Source organism: Scardinius erythrophthalmus (assembly GCF_964197995.2).
Source record: "Scardinius erythrophthalmus genome assembly, chromosome: 6".
NCBI classification, from domain to species: domain Eukaryota; kingdom Metazoa; phylum Chordata; class Actinopteri; order Cypriniformes; family Leuciscidae; genus Scardinius; species Scardinius erythrophthalmus.
This window is the reverse complement of record NC_138226.1, coordinates 23,637,496-23,655,226: the sequence shown is the minus strand read 5'-3', so window position 1 is coordinate 23,655,226 and position 17,731 is coordinate 23,637,496. Positions and strand designations below refer to the sequence as shown.

The 17,731-nt window shown below is 37.1% G+C and overlaps 1 protein-coding gene across 4 annotated transcripts in view; it reads left to right on the top strand.

Moving 5' to 3' along the window:
• The window catches only part of LOC308692964 (UDP-glucuronosyltransferase-like), a gene marked incomplete at its 5' end in the record, with an annotated part of 68,193 nt that overhangs the window by 19,650 nt on the left and 30,812 nt on the right, over positions 1–17,731 (top strand). Inside the window, one exon of one of the 4 annotated variants that reach the window (XM_081369625.1) lies at positions 7,822–8,664. The exons of 2 other annotated variants lie outside the window; for them this stretch is intronic. In XM_081369625.1, the coding sequence (XP_081225751.1) occupies positions 7,822–8,664 (843 nt within the window). Of the gene's footprint in view, positions 1–7,821; positions 8,665–15,660; positions 16,536–17,731 lie in introns of those variants that run through there. One more of the 4 variants, XM_081369621.1, reaches the window with a different exon arrangement.

Here is a 17,731-nt window from a genome sequence, read left to right as displayed (position 1 = left end):
CGTGGTCCAGCGGGATTCCCATTCATGACATTTGTGCAGCGGCAGGCTGGGCCTCCCCCTCCACATTTGTTAGGTTTTACAACCTGGATGTTCCCGCCTTGCAGGCTAAAGTGTTATCAGTCTAAGTCTCGCGTATGCCAGCCCACTATCTGTGCGCGGGCTACGTTGTGTGATTTAGCTCTACTGGTTGAGCTGCACTATGCAGGGAATTGTCAGTTCGGACCGGCCGTGCCGCTCCTAACCCCCTAGTGTGTGCTTATGTACGGCGCTAGCCCTCTTCGGGCCGCCCGGCTCTCTGCTATCACGTTCCCCGGGCTCTCCCTGGGACTCATTCAGTGGATGCTGGGCGCGCACGGCGTTGACAAGGGCGTTCCCGTAGCGTAAGCAACTACGCAATACGAGAGAACCTCTCGTAAGAGAACGTTTCGGTTACTCACGTAACCTCTGTTCTCTCTAGAAGAGGGAACGAGTATTGCGTAGCCCGCCGTGCTCGCACCACGAGCTCATTTCGCTTCATGCGACAGAAACCAGAGAAGCAGCCTCCGAGCCCTGTTTATATACGCTAAGCCACACCCCTTTTCGCGGGCTGTGACGCATTAAGCGCGCCAAGCGCGCTCATTGGTCGTGACGTCACGCCAAGGGCTCAGCGGTAGGCTGCTGCAGTTGCCGCAGGGCAGCCAATGGGCACGCTAGTAAGCTTGCCCTAGGTCTGCAGGCTGCCGCACTGCGTTGACAAGATTATAAAAATTAAGGATAATTTTTGGCTTCAGTATCTCGAGAAAGAAAGGCTTTCCCGTAGCGTAAGCAACTACGCAATACTCGTTCCCTCTTCTAGAGAGAACAGAGGTTACGTGAGTAACCGAAACGTTTCGTGACAGAATAAAACTTCTCTCCTCCTGGTTCTTCTTCATATTATTAATATTATTATTATTTAGTGTTGTTGTTTAAGGTTTAAATTACTTAATAAAATAGGCCTATACTAAATAAATGTAAGCTACCCAAGTGAAAAAGACGTAGGCTACTGTTAAATATATTAAAATGCATTAAAGTATATTTGTATTGTAGGTCTACTAAAAACACTCAAGTACATTTTTAATGCATTTAATAGTACGTCTTTTTCACCTGGGTATGTATACTGAATCAAACTTAAGTAGCCTATAATAATAATAATAATAGGATAATAATAATCTTATTCTGGCCTCACTGAACCATTGGGTTCCTCCAGATGCTGGCTTTAACATAAGAGATCTTCCAGGAACCACTTAAATGTTAAAAGATATTCCAGTAACCCTTTTATCACATTCAAGTTCCTCTATTTTCCCCCAAAGCACTTCGAGGTCTCATGGTAATGAAAAGGTGACTCCAGAACCTCTGAACTAAATACAAAGTGCTTAAAGGATCCCATAAGTTCCAGCAAGAACCTCAAATATTGTCAATGCTCCTCCAGTAACCCTACTATAGGAGAAAGAGCTTTGAGGCACCTAAATTACATTTTGAAGTTCCTTGAGTATCCGACAGGATATTTGAGGCTCCTTTAGTTTTTACAGTGCATGGGCCGCGCCCAGTAGGGGGCCCCCTCTCTTACCCATTTTCGTTTGTTTGTTTTGTTCGGTAACGGTTAACTTGTATGCCAGATATCCAGAAATTATTAGCCGTAGCGCTATAATCAGCCCAAAGTAGTGACTTGACCGCTTGAAAACGCGTCTTTCCGTGCTCACGGAGTAGTTTGAAAGGCTATAGTTTGAAAGGCGGGGGGAGCACATAATAAAATACCCGGGCCTTAATATCCTCCGACTGAGAGCTTCGAGGCCATAATCAAATGGCGCAACCTGATATTTATCTTTATTTCACAAAGAATAGCACGTAGGTTTATCCGCATCTGCTCCATTGCGATCGGCTACTTTAAAGAGCTTCAATTAGGCTTTTAGTCCAAAAGAGCGCAATATTTAGAAACATCTTGATAAATTCTCATATGTTCACGTCTCATTGCTTACAGAGAATGATCATTTCTATCAAATTTTTCACTAAATGATGTGCTCTGGAGAGTTTTGAGCGCAATATAGGAATAGACATTTACATATCATCAAAATGATAAAAACAAACAAAAAACATTTAGGCCTAACGAGTTCCCGTTTTATATATTTATAACACAAGCCTATGATATGTGAGTTATCACACCAGCAAGAGTGCTGTTTTTCTGAACATCTGCACAATCGCAAATGTGACATTTATACAACAGTTCAATAAAGTTACTGAGTAACTTTTATAGATACATTCTGTTTTTGCTCTGTCAAAGATAACGGAACAAACAGCAGAACCGCTGCGCCTCCGAGCAACACGTGTTTTGTTCCTCAAAATATCTGCATTTTTGACAGAATCAGACGAGTAAATGATTTAATTAGGCTACCCATTCATAAATACAGTCATTTGCTATCTTAAACAAATTAGGATTTTTGAAGGAATCTGGTGAATAAAGGATTCAACTCCCTCATTAAGATGGAGACTTGCCGCCACCTACTAGCAATGTTAGTTTATAGTTAAAAAGTAGACTTTTTAATTTTTTCAATCATTTCATATTTCTACATTAAAATGTTTACATTTTAAACATTAATCTCTTAACATAATTTATGTGTCAATCCAAAAATGGATTTTAATGATACCGACTTAGCCATACACCGTGTCTTTGAATTCTGATTGAATTTGTTGACTAAATGTAAGAATCTGACTTAAGAGGACAGATAGCTATGACAATGAATTTAAAAATATTGTTTTCTCTTGGCTTTATTATTAGAGTTTTGATCTTCTCTCAACCGAGAGAGCACATCCTGCATTATATTGTATTATAATGACTATTAGCCTACCACTAAACTTTGACTATAGGCATGTTGCATATTAATTGTTCTAGGAACCTCAAAGCATATTTTAATTTTTGTGTAATTTGTGCTACTCCATAATGATGAAGGGCTCTCAAGTTTTGAAGACAGGCAAGAGTGACATCCATGGCCAGGATATAATTACAGAATTTGACCTGATTTTAAAAGTGACCTATAACATCGACTATGCAATACACTTTAATTTATTTAGTGCTAATAAAATTATTAAACCTATTTGGAGAGAGATATGTTTATAATATGACAATATGTCAGTCATCGTGTGATAAAGAAAATATATAGGCCTAGACTACTTGTTGGCTATTAGTAGACACTCATGAAAAACTGATGCTAATTATCTGGGAAACATTCTCAAACAGCAGTCAAGTTGTCACTGTTTGTGTCAAACAAGTTGTGAATTTGTTGTAACATTACTCAAACTGATGCTCGGAGCTCCAGTGTGGGTGAACGAAACTTTTGGAAGATGTTGTAGCAGAATCACGTGAACAATTCCAGGATATGCTTTTTTTCACTGGTTGTTGCGTTAAATCTTACCCAGATACAATAGTGCTATTTTCTGATTGGCATTTTTGTAGCCCCTTTCTTTTTTTTTTTTTTTTTTTTTTTGATTGGTTGATAAGTAGCAGGCTCGACGTGAGAGCAGTGCGGCCAGAGAAATTTTGACGTGAGCACGTGAGTTCCCGAACATGATGCATGCTGGGATACTCTTAGCTTTGAAAACCACTCCGAAGCAGTATTCGAGATAGTGTGGGTTTAGTGTGCATTCAGGGCACTGCGCTTTGACATTTTAAGACATGGGACAGTCTTGCGCACTTCCTGTCTCATGCATGTGCTCTCAAGTGGCCAAGACTGCAAGTGTAGGACAGGACCTCATTACAGTTTACGTTACACAGTTTCTTGTAGAAAGCGTGTTCGTCTTGTGAATAATGTGTTATATCTATGGAAGTAAAATAATCTCAAATGTTTTTGAAACAAAAAGCCTGTTGAATTGCACTACTTGAAAAATAATAGGCATTGCATTAACCATGCTTGCATTTTAATGCATTGTATTTTTAGGGCTTGCATTTTTATGGGCTGAAATTCAACATGGTTGAATATTTAAGCTGTCAATATTTCAATTAAAAACATTTCAAACACATTTTCATTATTAAAAATTCAATAATCCATATTCACCTTTCATATTTCACTTCCAAAATATTCAAACTGTTTAAAAATACAACCTATAATATTCAACAGGCAATTTTCGGTCCATTTTATTTCGCTTCCACAAATTCGCTTCCACAAATTCAGTGGTTCAAATTCGACAGTAAATTCAACGGAACTGCAGGAAAAACAATAGATTATCGAGCATACTATCCATCTGCTGTTAGTCAACCTCACCAGCAGGTGGTGCAAAAGCGCGTGTTGTTGACGAAGACCAGCAACTGTTAGAGCAAGCCATTCATTCATTAAACTCATTTAACAGCAATGTAAGTGTATTTGTGATTATTATGACGGCGGTTGTATGTTAAATTCAGTGTCTTCACGGTTACTTTCCCTGTGTAGCCTACAATCATCTTTCTCTACCGTGAACAAGATTATAATGTTATTCCCCGATGTGGATACGCAGATCCAATGTTACATTTTTGAGGTTGACATATATTTCTCTTGGTTGTTTAGTTGCCTTAACTTTATATTGTGGCGATGTGCTGCATGCAAGCTATTAGGGTTTCCCTCAAAACGTCAGGATTCCCCTGCTGGACATATAAAACGCTTAACGTAGCTTAATGGACTAATTACAGTGGCAAGCAGATTGACTCAGAATAACGCACAAAGTTTAATGCTGAGCGTTTCCCAGTGATAGACTGGCATTGACGTTGGACATTCGCACATTTAGGGACCGTCTCTAAAGTGTATACGTCTTTGGTATACACGTTTCAAACTTCAATATCATTTGAATAGAACGACTTACAGTCATAAAACCAACTGTAAAGTGTTCATGTGGTGCCAGCCATAATGCGCACCCTTTGGATTTTTGATATTTATTCAAATAAATTAAAGTTTGCTATTGAAGTTAGAAACGTGTATGCCAATGTTGTATGCAACTTTTGAGACGTTCCCTAAATGTGCGAATGTCCAAATGTCAAGCCAATTTTACATTTATTAGGCTACATTTAGTCATTTATTTAGCAGACGCTTTTATCCAAAGCGATTTACAGTTAAACTAACAGTAGGAGGACAACAATATGCAAGTACTATGACTCTTCACCGTTTAAGCTAATGCAACGTACTACTCTCTCTCTCTCTCTCTCTCTCTCTCTCTCTCTCTCTCTCTCTCTCTCTCTCTCTCTCTCATGTGTGTGTGTGTGTGTGTGTGTGTGTGTGGAGAGAGAGAGAGAGAAGAGAAAAGAAAGTGTTAATGATCAAGTGTTGATTTTATGCCAGTATATCACGAAACGCTCTGCATGAAACTTTGCGCGTTACGTTCATATTCTTAGTCCATAGTAGCCTACATCCCCATAAAGGTGCGAGTTTGGTCTTTCATATCACTGTATTAGTCCATAGCGTTTTGCCCCGACAGAAGGGGAATCCTTGAGTGTGAGGTATTGAGGGAAACTGATTATAATCCTGTTCATGTAGGTAGAGAAAGCTGATAACATGTAGGCTACAAAATGTAACAATGAAGTTATTGAATGAAACATAAACACAGCTTTTGTGTCTTTATCATCTTTTCCGCATATACTAATCATTTTCATTTTATGAATGAATGGCTTGCTCTAACTGTTGCTGGTCTTCGTCAACAACACGCGCTTTTGCACCACCTGCTGGTGAGGTTGACTAACAGCAGATGGATAGTATGCTCGATAATCTATTGTTTTTCCTGCAGTTCCGTTGAATTTACTGTCGAATTTGAACCACTGAATTTGTGGAAGCGAATTTGTGGAAGCGAAATAAAATGGACCGAAAATTGCCTGTTGAATATTATAGGTTGTATTTTTAAACAGTTTGAATATTTTGGAAGTGAAATATGAAAGGTGAATATGGATTAAGGAATTTTTAATAATGAAAATGTGTTTGAAATGTTTTTAATTGAAATATTCACAGCTTAAATATTCAACCATGTTGAATTTCAGCCCATAAAAATGCAAGCCCTAAAAATACAATGCATTAAAATGCAAGCATGGTTAATGCAATGCCTATTATTTTTCAAGTAGTGCAATTCAACAGGCTTTTTGTTTCAAAAACATTTGAGATTATTTTACTTCCATATGTATCGCTAGTAAATGTACTGGAGGACTGCAATGTGGAATGTGTTTTACTGAGTGGTACAAAGAGCGTGAATTGCTCTATAGCTGTGGAATACTGGTCACTATAGTGTGCATAAAACCACATTTAAGATTAGAGTTGAATCTGTTCATTAAAAATAGGTTTATTAGGCATACATAGCAGTGATAATAGTCACTAAAAAAGTAATTACAATGTAATTGTTGAAATTGGGAAGCCATAGAAAGAATACATTTATTTATTAAAATCTTAATATTTTGTTTACCTTCATTCATTAAAAAGCGTTATCATTATTAGGCATACACAGTAGTCATAATTCATTACAATTCAAGTCTAATTCATTTGTTGAAATGTGGTACCCATAGAGAGAACGCATTGTTATTTTTTTATTGTTTTATTAAACAACTGTCACAATACAGCTGTCACCTCTGCACTACACTTCCCATCATCCTCCCTTGCTCCCACCTGCTCTCACTCCATAATCCCCCACACCTGCCAGCAATCACCCTCATCTGATCCACACTACAAAATCCTGCACACCAACAGTGAATGCAGTTGTACAGTTCATATGGATGAATGTGTCAATAGCGCCACTGCGTGTCTAAAAATAGAAACTATTTAAAGTGCTTTAATTTGGTAGCCTGTAAATTTAGAAATCAACTGTATTTTTGATATTAAATACATAAAAAAGGTTTGACTTAATCTTTAGTCAAATTGTAATAACACTTAATTTAAAAAAAATAAAAATATCACTCAGCTTTATTCATTTATGAGATCTGGATACTTTTCTCACTCTGCTACTAAGGGCATGCTTCGCCTCTCAAGAATCAATTCGAGATAGTCAACTTTTCAGGCCCAGCCTACTGTTGGTTGTTGAAACACCTCTTTTAGGATAAAAGTGTGTGTCGCGGTGCTTGCAGACCAGTAAAAGGCCAGTATTTGAAGACAGGCTGTGTTTATGTTATCTTTAAGCTCATATAGTACTTCACTCTTGAAAAAAAAAAAGTTTAAAAGAGCACAACTTGTATTAATGACCTTTAATTACACATTATAGTGTCTAGCATTTTAAAGTGTGTTGTTTTTTGTTATTGCTTTTTAATAGGTTATAAATTATAGATAAGTATTGCATTGTATTTTGAATTGTTGGTAAAACATGAGGTAATAAATGCAATTATACTTTTTAACCTGTGTCCTCATCCTATTTTTTTAAACTCTACAAGCATATCCAGTATTTTGCATATCTGAAAAAAGTCAACATATTTGAATAACAAGACCTGACATTTCATGCTTTCCATTAGTTTTGCATTTGTCAGGAAGAATCATTTATTTGAAAAAGTATTAAAGTAAACATCTGTGCAATGGTTACTTTGTACTTTTGCCTTTTTCTTTTTTCCATTTTCATGTATGCCATTACAAGCCATATGCATTTTTCTGTTTCATTTTTTGCATGACATGACATATTTCTAAACTTTCACCTCTATATGGTTGCTTCACCACCTTAGATAAAGTCCCACCCAGCTGCTGATCTCCACCTCTGCTTGCATAAACCAGACTCATTGTGAGATATTGGAGTAGTTTAAGCTACACATAACCTGGTTGTTTCTCGTCAACCTCACCTACAGCTGGCAAAAGCCACAGTGAGAGATTTTATTATACCACTGATAAAATGGCTGGCGTGTGGTTGCTCCTGGTTCTGTTCCTCTTGGGTTCAGCTGAAGCTGGGAAACTGTTGGTTATTCCATCAGATGGCAGTCACTGGTTAGGGATGAAGCCTATTGTGGAGGAGCTGGGGAGGAGAGGAAACCAGGTGGTGGTCGTCATTCCAGAGGCGAGTCTGAGTATGGGTCCTTCACAGAATACCACCACTCTGACATATCCAGTGAACTACACTAAGGATGAACTACATGCATCATTAGAAGGCAATTTAACTGCAATTCTGAGTAATGACCTTTCTTCTGACCTGTCCAAGTTTCTGCTTTTCTTCTACCAAATGAACCTTCTTCAAACGTTTATAGTGAGGAATGCAGAGGGTCTGCTCTTCAATGAGGACTTGATGAAGAAGCTTCAAGACTACAGATTTGATGCTATTCTCACTGACCCGTTTGAGCCTGTTGGGGTCATTGTTAGTGAATATCTCTCCATTCCAGCTATTTATATGCAAATAAACCTTCCTTGTGGTGTCGACACTCTTGCCAGCCAATGCCCAAGTCCTCCTTCTTATGTTCCACAACGTAATACCCACTTTACAGACCAGATGAATTTGTGGCAAAGGTGTGTCAACTTGGTAAGGACTCTGCTGCAGCCCATGGCTTGTAGATACATGCATTCTTGCGCAGATGAGATCGCCTCACGTGTACTGCAGAGAAAAGCGTCTATGATGGAAATCATGAGCCGTGCAGCTCTCTGGTTTATGCGCTTTGACTTTGCCTTTGAATTCCCACGACCGCTGATGCCTAACATGGTCATGATTGGAGGAATGGCAACTAAGAAGCCAAAACCATTGTCACAAGTAAGCTCCCATAATTACATTTGCATGTAATTGCATACATTTGCACTAACTGTATCAGTGTCGTTGCTCTCAGTCCCTCTATCCCTCTATGCTCACTTTTCTCTATCCATTGCTGTCATCAACTCATCATCATGGACTGTGAAAATACCCAGCAAATGCACAAGCAAACCTCACACCATTATCTATACTATATATAGTGAGTGTTTTGTCTAAATTAATGGTGTCTAATGGGCTGAGAAAGAGCAAGAAACTGTTTGGGTCTCTTTTTTTTCAGAGCATGTCTGTATTAGGACAGAATCATTCCAGAAATATGCTTCTCTTTAAAGATCTTTGCTTTAACAACATGACAATTTTATCTATCTCTTGTCACTGAGGCAAAGTTCTTTAGTCGAAGGTTATGGAAGTAAAATAATGTCAAATGTTTTTTGAAATAAAAAAGCCTGTTGAATTGCACTACTTGAAAATAGGCATTGCATTAACCATGCTTGAATTTTAATGCATTGTATTTTTAGGACTTGCATTCAAACACATTTTCATTATTAAAATTTCAATAATCCATATTCACCTTTCATATTTCACTTCCAAAATATTCAAACTGTTTAAAGGTCCCATTCCATGGATTATTTTTATTATTTTATAATGTTTCCAGGGGTGCCCTTATAATGTTAGTATGTTTTTTAGATCAAAAATTTTTATTATTTAGAAATAAAAGGCATATTTCCTAGCCTGATTTCATTCCCTGGTTTGAACACTCTGTTTGAAGGGGCGTGTCTGCTGTGAGACTTCAATGTAAACACCCTCTGCTGTGATTGGCTGACATGCTTGCATATGAAATATCTGGCATTACATGTGGAACTATCTGGAAAACTTTTACTATTACAGCTATTATACATTTTTACTATTACAGCTATCAAGATTAACGAATCGTGAGAAGTTTTTTAAGTATTTAGATCTATTACCATCACATAAAAGGTTGCAGTGATGATGAGCATTGAGCAGATAACAATCTGTTGATCGCGTGAAAGATCTTATCATTGCAACGCAGTTTCTGCACTCTCACTAATGATTTCACCAATGCAAACATGAGGTATATAAATACAGTAAGAGATTCGTTGTGCAGTGTTATAGCGTCATTGATTTCATAACGAGTTTTGGCAAGTGTCCAGATAAACTCGCGCTGTGTGATTGATAGCTTGGGCGATTGGAAAGGGATTGTTCTTTGATCACTTTCTGTATATTAATCACAGTTTAAGTAAGATTATTTTCATCCTACTAAGAGAAACGATGTGAAGTTGATCGCTACTTCCATATTAAATCACTACTTACCGCTTGCTGGAATAGCCTATAGTTGAAATTGCCCCCTTCGTCAGTATGAAACGCTGAGAGAAGCCTGCTTGATATTATCCCAGGTTAGAAAAACAGTCCGTGGTGAAATGGACAGAGCAAACTAACAACTTCCAATTAAACTTTTGCGGTTTCCGATATATTATAGATAAACATCAACCACGTCTGTTGACATTTCGCCATCAATACGCCTGTGTTCCTGTGGGCGGAGGTTACGGTTCTAGTGACATCATTAAAGCAGGAAGTAGAGGGGTGTAGTCCAATCCAGCTGTTTTTTTTAGTCAACTTCTGTTAAATAAAATATCTCGCTTGGCATTGAACTTTGAGCTTTATAATTTTACAGATATTATTTATACTCTAACAACAACATTACACACCAACTAAAGTTTGAAACATGGGATCACGAAGAACAGGACCTTTAAAAATACAACCTATAATATTCAACAGGCAATTTTCGGTCCATTTTATTTTGCTTTGCAAATTCGCTTCCACAAATTCAGTGGTTCATATTCGACAGTAAATTCAACATTGACATCCAGGAACTGCAGGAAAAGCAGTAGATTTCCGAGCTTACTCTCCATCTGCTGTTAATCGACCTCACCAGCGGATGGTGCAAAAGCGCGTGTTGTTGATGACGACCGAGCAACAGTTAGAACAAGTCATTCATTCATAAAACTCATTTACAGCAATGTAAGTGTATTTGTGATTATTATACCAATTATTACACCAGTTCCACCAATCAGGGATAAGCTAGGAGTCATTATTTACCCACTTCATCCCCTTACATAAAACTAAACACAGTTTATTTGTTATAATCCCACATAATGCGTAGACAGTGGAAAAGAAAGACGTGTGGCTGCCAGTGGTTTTTGTGTGTGTGTGTGTGTGTGTGTGTGTGTGTGTGTGTGTGTGTGTGTGTGTGTGTGTGTGTGTGTGTTTTAAGGAACTGGTGAGCTTTCAAAGAACAAGAAGTCAGTCAGATCAGTTGCAAAGAAAATGGTGAGAACCAGGGATGAGGATTCTGAGACCCCAGACAATGAAATATTTTGGCTGTATGGAATCATTTGGCAGCTCTAAGCCAAAGGAAGTGTGAGAAAATGGTTCCCTATGCAGAATCTGGGCCCATCTGCACTCCAGGGTTAACATTATTGATTTTTCACCATTGTGACTCTGAGAAATAACCACATTCTTTCATGACAAGAAAAGTAAACCGATTTTAGTATCAAACTGATTAGAACATTAATAGCTGAATTCATAAGGGCTTACAGTATTAATAGCTACCGAAAAATGTGACCGCTCTTTATTTATTTATAACTGACTGTAATGTTCAATAAAGTGACGAATGTGATGTGTGACCATCTCTGTTTATTCAGCTGTATAATCAAATATGAGGCAGACATGCGAGTCCCTTTCCATTTTATAAATCATATTGATAAGGTATGGTATTACCCATTGACACATGGTCACGGAATCTGACGGGTCAAATTAATCGACCTAGCCTTTTTTGGGTGAATGTGGAGAAGGTCGAAGGCTGGTGACATCATCGTCTATAATTCAGTGTCTAATATTTTAAACAACGAAGCAGCACACGAAACTTTAACCGGCACAAACAACTGAGACTATTCTGGGTGAATGTGGAGCAGGTAGGGGGGCTGAGTGACCTCAGAATGACCAATAAATATTATTTATTATTATATTATTTATTTAAGAAACCGAAGCAGCACACAATAAACGTTTATCGCGCGCAAATAAACATATGAGTCTACTCTATTTTGGGTGAATGTGGCCTATTTTACAGACGTTTTGCATTGGGTTGGGGGCGGGGCCAACTTCACGCAGTGATTGACAGGGCGGGACGGGCACGTGATCGGCTCAGAATGCATTTTCAAATTGCACATTGAATTTTGCTACATTCATTGCGTGACACTTAATGGAAATGCAATCGCAAGTGTCTTAACTGTGAGTGTAAATGCAATTAAGAAAAAATAACATTTAAATTACAATTTTGCCACAGTTTTTGCTTGAACATGTTAAACATATCTAATCATTTCTGTAATACATTTTAATTTTGCAACTTATAAAGCGTTAAATTATGGATTCAATGTACATATTAAAACTAGTGTATGAAATGGCAAATGTAAATTTTATAATTGAATTTTCATTTTCATTTTGCACCAAACATTGCACAAATGGATGGGAAAATTAAAATTGAAATACAGAAATGCATTGCCATTTTACATATTGCATTGTCATTTTGCATATTACATTTCAAATTGAATATTGCTACCCATGAGCTTCCATACTTTTTCCACCTGCATCATGAAAGTGCTTTGTGAGATTGACTCTTGTATATATTTTAACAGTATGTTGGATCATGTTAGATTTACTCGTGTACTGAATTGCTCTGTATTTTAGATTTAGATGTGTTTATCTTTAGTCCTTTTGTCAGTTCTATAAATTCATTAGAATTTTAATCAAACACACTCATTTGTTTAAGATTAAGTTGCAAACAGGTCATTTTGTGTAAAAACATGTGCTCTGTAATCTTTCTCTCAGCACTTTCTTTCATTCAGAGTTTGCTTTTTGACCACTTAAAGGAGAACTCCGGTCAATTTTAACATTGAGCTCATTTTTTTGTACATTTGGAGTGCTGTCAATACAGAGAACAACGACAAAAATTGGTGTTGCCAACACCGAGTTATTCTATTTTTAAAATTTGCACCCTGTTGACTTCAGTGGGGCAAGTATTAAACCTGCTTTTAGCCTCTTAACATCCTTGATGAGTCAACAGGGTGCAAATTTTAAAAATAGAATAACTCGGTGTAGGCAAGGTTGTTGTTCTCTGTATTGACAGCACTCCAAATGTACAAAAAAATGAGCTCAATGTTAAAATTGACCGGAGTTCTCCTTTAAGCCCCTCTTGCCACCGCACCTTGTATGTGAGAGTTCATGTGTTTGCGTGACTGCCTTGTGTTCCTGTGTGTTTAGAGAGTTTGCATGATATGTGGGGCAATCCTGTACTGACAGACCATAGTGACTTGCAGAATTGTTTTGAACATTTTGTCAAAAGGTATATAAAAGCAGTAACTTTAACCTCTAACAAACTCTGTACTTGTGAACCAGAAAAGTGACTTTTTTTCTTACATTCTTGAATGATTTCTGGATTTATAAACAATTGAGAGGGGAAAAATACTTGGTTATGCTTGCAGCTTGATTCAGATTGTTAATATTACTCTCAGTGGCCTCACGTTTATTTTTTGTCTGATCAATTTCAAATCCAAAATACAATTACTTGATTACACCTCTTCTATGATTATGATGTTTTTAATTTGTTTTGTTAAAAGTAATTTTGATATTTTTAGGCATAAAGAATTGAGAGGTTGATACAACTGTCCTGATATCATAATGAAGAAAAAATTAATCATATAAGTAGTTTGGCTTAATCAGGGTTTTTTATAGTTCTGAGACAATACGATACTTTTTGACATATATATATATATATACAGAGCCGGTTCTAGACATTAGGAGGCCCTAGGCAAAATTCATGTTGGAGGCCCCCCACCCCCAATAAAAAAAACACTTGAAACAAATATGATTCCTAACCTTTTTATTTATACAACATTTAATTTTAAAAGCAGTATATTTTTACTTACACAGTACATAAGTTTGGACACATTACTATTTTTAATGTTTTTGAAAGAAGTCTCTTATGCTCATCAAGCCTGGATTTATTTGATAAAAAAAAAACAGAAAAATAATAAAGTGAAATATTATTAAAATTTAAAATAATGGTTTTCTATTTTACTATACTTTATATTTCTGTGATGCAAAGCTGAATTTAGTGCCACGTGATCATTCTGATTTATTATCAAATGTTAGAAATGGTGCTTAATATTTATTTTATAACCTGTGATACTTTTTTTCAGGATTTTTGATTATTAAAGAGTTGTTTTAAAAAAGTCTTCACTATCACTTTTTATATATTTAACACATATATATTTTTTTCTGTATTTTTGATCAAATAAATGCAGGCTTGTAGAGCATAATAATAAACTTCTTTCAAAAACATTAAAAATAGTAATGGGTCCAGACTTTTACCGGTACTGTACATATTAATCAAACTTTATCTACGGTAATCTCTTTTTTGTTTAATGAAGATGTTATTGTTGTTGTTGTTATTTTGCTGTTTTATTCAATTTATTCACAGTTCCAGAATCCCACTTCAGTAGATGAGCATAAGTGCTTTTATATTGCATTGCTACCTTAAATATGCTATACACAAATCAAGTGGAAGAGAAAGACACGATCGCTATACTGAGCAGAAAAAAATATATAAAGTGAAATTATTGGCGTAATGTCAGGAATCTAATCATCAGCAGAATTTAGAAGATAGACCCATAGATATGAGATCCTTTAGACTATTTGAAACATTTAAAAATGTTGTAGTGTGTTGGCTTTTTAACTTAGAATACAGACGTCTTGTCTTTTAATTTTGTAGCTTTTTTACTAGTCAGCTCCCGACGCGATGTTATTCATTGTACGCGCAAATTCAAAGCGTCGCGTCTGGGCACGTTAATGACGCTCGCGCTCTTTTAAACTCGTAATAAAGCGGTGAATGATTTTTCCAGAAATGACGCTGATCTACAGTACAAGTTTATATTTAGAATACATTGCAATCACTCCAAAATAGATGACGACAACTCTCACACCTGCATTATGAGCTGTGCTTCTTTGTGTGCTTATTAGGCTTTAGCCTCGCAGCATCTGATGGATGCGTTCGTTACACATACTTTCAGAAGCCGGCACACATTAATTGGTTTAACTGCAGTAATGTAACAGTCTATGGTTAAGATAAACATCGTCACTATTTATAGTGAATTAATAAATATTGAAATAAATTGTAGATAGGACATTTGTACTTTTTTTTTTTTTTTTTTTGTCCCTCTGTCTGGGCCCCATCCCGCCAATCGGGCCCTAGGCACGTGCCTAGTTTGCCTTTGCGTTAATCCGGCTCTGTATATATATATATATATATATATATATATATATATATATATATATATATATATATATAAAAATTAACTTTTACCTTTCTCAAAATGAATTATTTTAAAAAACAATTTATTAATAGGTCAGTGCTGATTTATAATTATTATTATTCATGCTTGTTTTTCATGTTTGTTTATAATAATGTTTGTCCACAAAGTTTGAAAAGTTAAAACTATCTGTATTTGTAGAAATTAACTAAACATCATTCATAAATTCTGTAAAAGTGTATTGTGATACAGTAGTTCATGGTATAATGCTTGAACTAATGTTAATATGACAAAAGTGTTACCAATATATTAACCTGTTGCAGACATTTAGTCCTCTTTACCTTTGTATGAACAAAGCTATCTCTAGATAACTGTGACAGTTCTAAATCCTTGCACATTCTTGAAATATTAACCCAGAGCTACATTTAACCCACTTGTTAGACTTTAAACCACAGTGCAGTGACGTAGCGTAAAAGTCTGAGCTTATTAGTTATGCTGTACGCACATGCAGCCAGTGACCTATCAACACTCCTTTTGTCTAGTTTAGAAGCACCTCCTTATTTGAAAACATTCACATTTACATCCTTAAATGTATCTCCAGTTGCTGTCTACTGTACGAACATTAGAAGAATGGTGAGAGCACTGAGTTTTCTCTCTCTGGGTCTATTAGCCTGGCTAAGCTTGTTCTCCTCAGAGCCTGTGCAGGCTGGAAAGGTGCTTGTCATTCCAGTGGATGGCAGCCACTGGCTGAGCATGAAGATCTTGGTGGAAGAGTTGTCTCGGAAGGGTCATGAGATGGTGGTCCTGGTCCCTGAAACCAGTTTTCTGATTAGGGCATCTGCCAATTACACCACTAAGTCTTTTCGTGTGCCCTACACCATTGCTGAGCTAAATGCCAACTTGGACAACATAAAGAAGAGTGCGTTTGAGAAGCCTCCACAATTAACTGATATTTTTGAGAATTTGGGGAACCTGATGCAGTTCACAAATATGCAGGTGAAAGGCTGTGAAGGGCTGCTGTACGACGAGCCCCTGATGAAGAGTCTAAGAGAGACGGGATTTGATGTTTTGCTCACCGATCCTTTCCTGCCGTGCGGCACTATCCTTGCCAATTCCTTCTCACTTCCTGCCATTTATTTCTTGCGTGCAATTCCCTGTCGTCTTGATGAGTCAGCCGCTCAGTGTCCCTCGCCTCCATCTTTTGTCCCGCGCTTCTTCACCGGTTACTCAGATAAGATGACTTTCCCTCAGAGAGCAAGAAACACGCTTATGACTGTTTTTGAAATATTCCTTTGCCGAAAACTGTTTGCCAGCGCTGATGAACTGGCCAGTAGATATCTGCAGAAGGAGACTACATACAAAGAGCTATTAGGACATGCTGCAGTTTGGCTTCTAAGGTACGACTTTACCTTTGAGTTCCCCAAACCTCAAATGCCAAACATGGTCCATATAGGGGGCATCAACTGTGCAAAGAGGGGTCCACTGACAAAGGTAAGATGTTAATGAGCATGGTCATTCTCAGATGTTTTAATTGTACACAAAATACAGAGCTTTCACTGAGTCACATGTCTTTTACAACAGTGAAAAGGAACTTACTGACAAGACTGTACAGTTAACCCCCCAAACAAACGGCAATTATTAATCTAGGTTAATGTTAATGCCTTCCAGGAGCATTAATTGGCTATGGTTGTTGCCAAAATAATGACCAATTAGAGGTGTTTAAGTTACCGGTATTGAAAATCTGCTCAGTATTTCCCAAAATGCTGAATGAGTTTATGTTTAGCGAACATTTACTAAGTTTTACACTTGCACAAATCCTCTCATTATAACAAACAAAGCAGAGATACAATGTCAATGAAAGATTCATTGTGAAGTTGATTTTTAAAATCATAATTTTATGATTTGGTGTCTTAAAATAAATTCAAAAATAAAACGTAAAAAAATGAGTGCTCCTTTGCTGCAATTTACTGGTTACAGTGGTAGTTCCATAATGTCTTTTTTAGATTTTAAAATAAAAGTGTTTGTTCCCTTTCAAGGGAACTTGTGCTGCGTCAGAGTGATCGGCACTTTCGAATCAATGGTTTGGAGTGCGTATCAAACTGCAAAAGTCAGGTGATTTTAGTAATCAAGGCTTTGTTACGTCATAACTGTTTCGAAATGTTTCGGAATTTCAATGGTTCACCGTTTTGAGCAAGTTGAAGTTGAAGTTTTTTACCTGAACTTTCATCTTTGTTGCATTGACCAGCAGGCATCACCAGCGTGTAGTGTTTCGAATGCATTGAAACAGTGAGTAATTTTGCAAAGCAATTTGTTCAATAGATTCGATGCATTGAAAAGCTTAGGCTACGTTTACACGGAAACGATCTGAAGAGAAAACGCAAAAGTGATCACTTCATATTCTGTGTTTAGACAAGCATTATGGGGGGGAAATCTGCGTGCATATGGTGACGCAAAAGTGTGTGAAATTCAATGTAATGTGCACTCCAGGCGGCTAGGTGGCAGTGTGAAGCACTGATCGGTGCCTTCACTGTCTAGCAGACTTTTGCGTTTTTACCGTTTAGACGGAAACGCGACGGTGGTGCGTTTTTAAGATTTCCACTCTGGAGGGTGGTTTCACTTTTTTGCGTTTTTAAGCCCCAAAAACGCCGTCGCCGTCTAAATGAAAGGCACATCTGATAAAATATTTT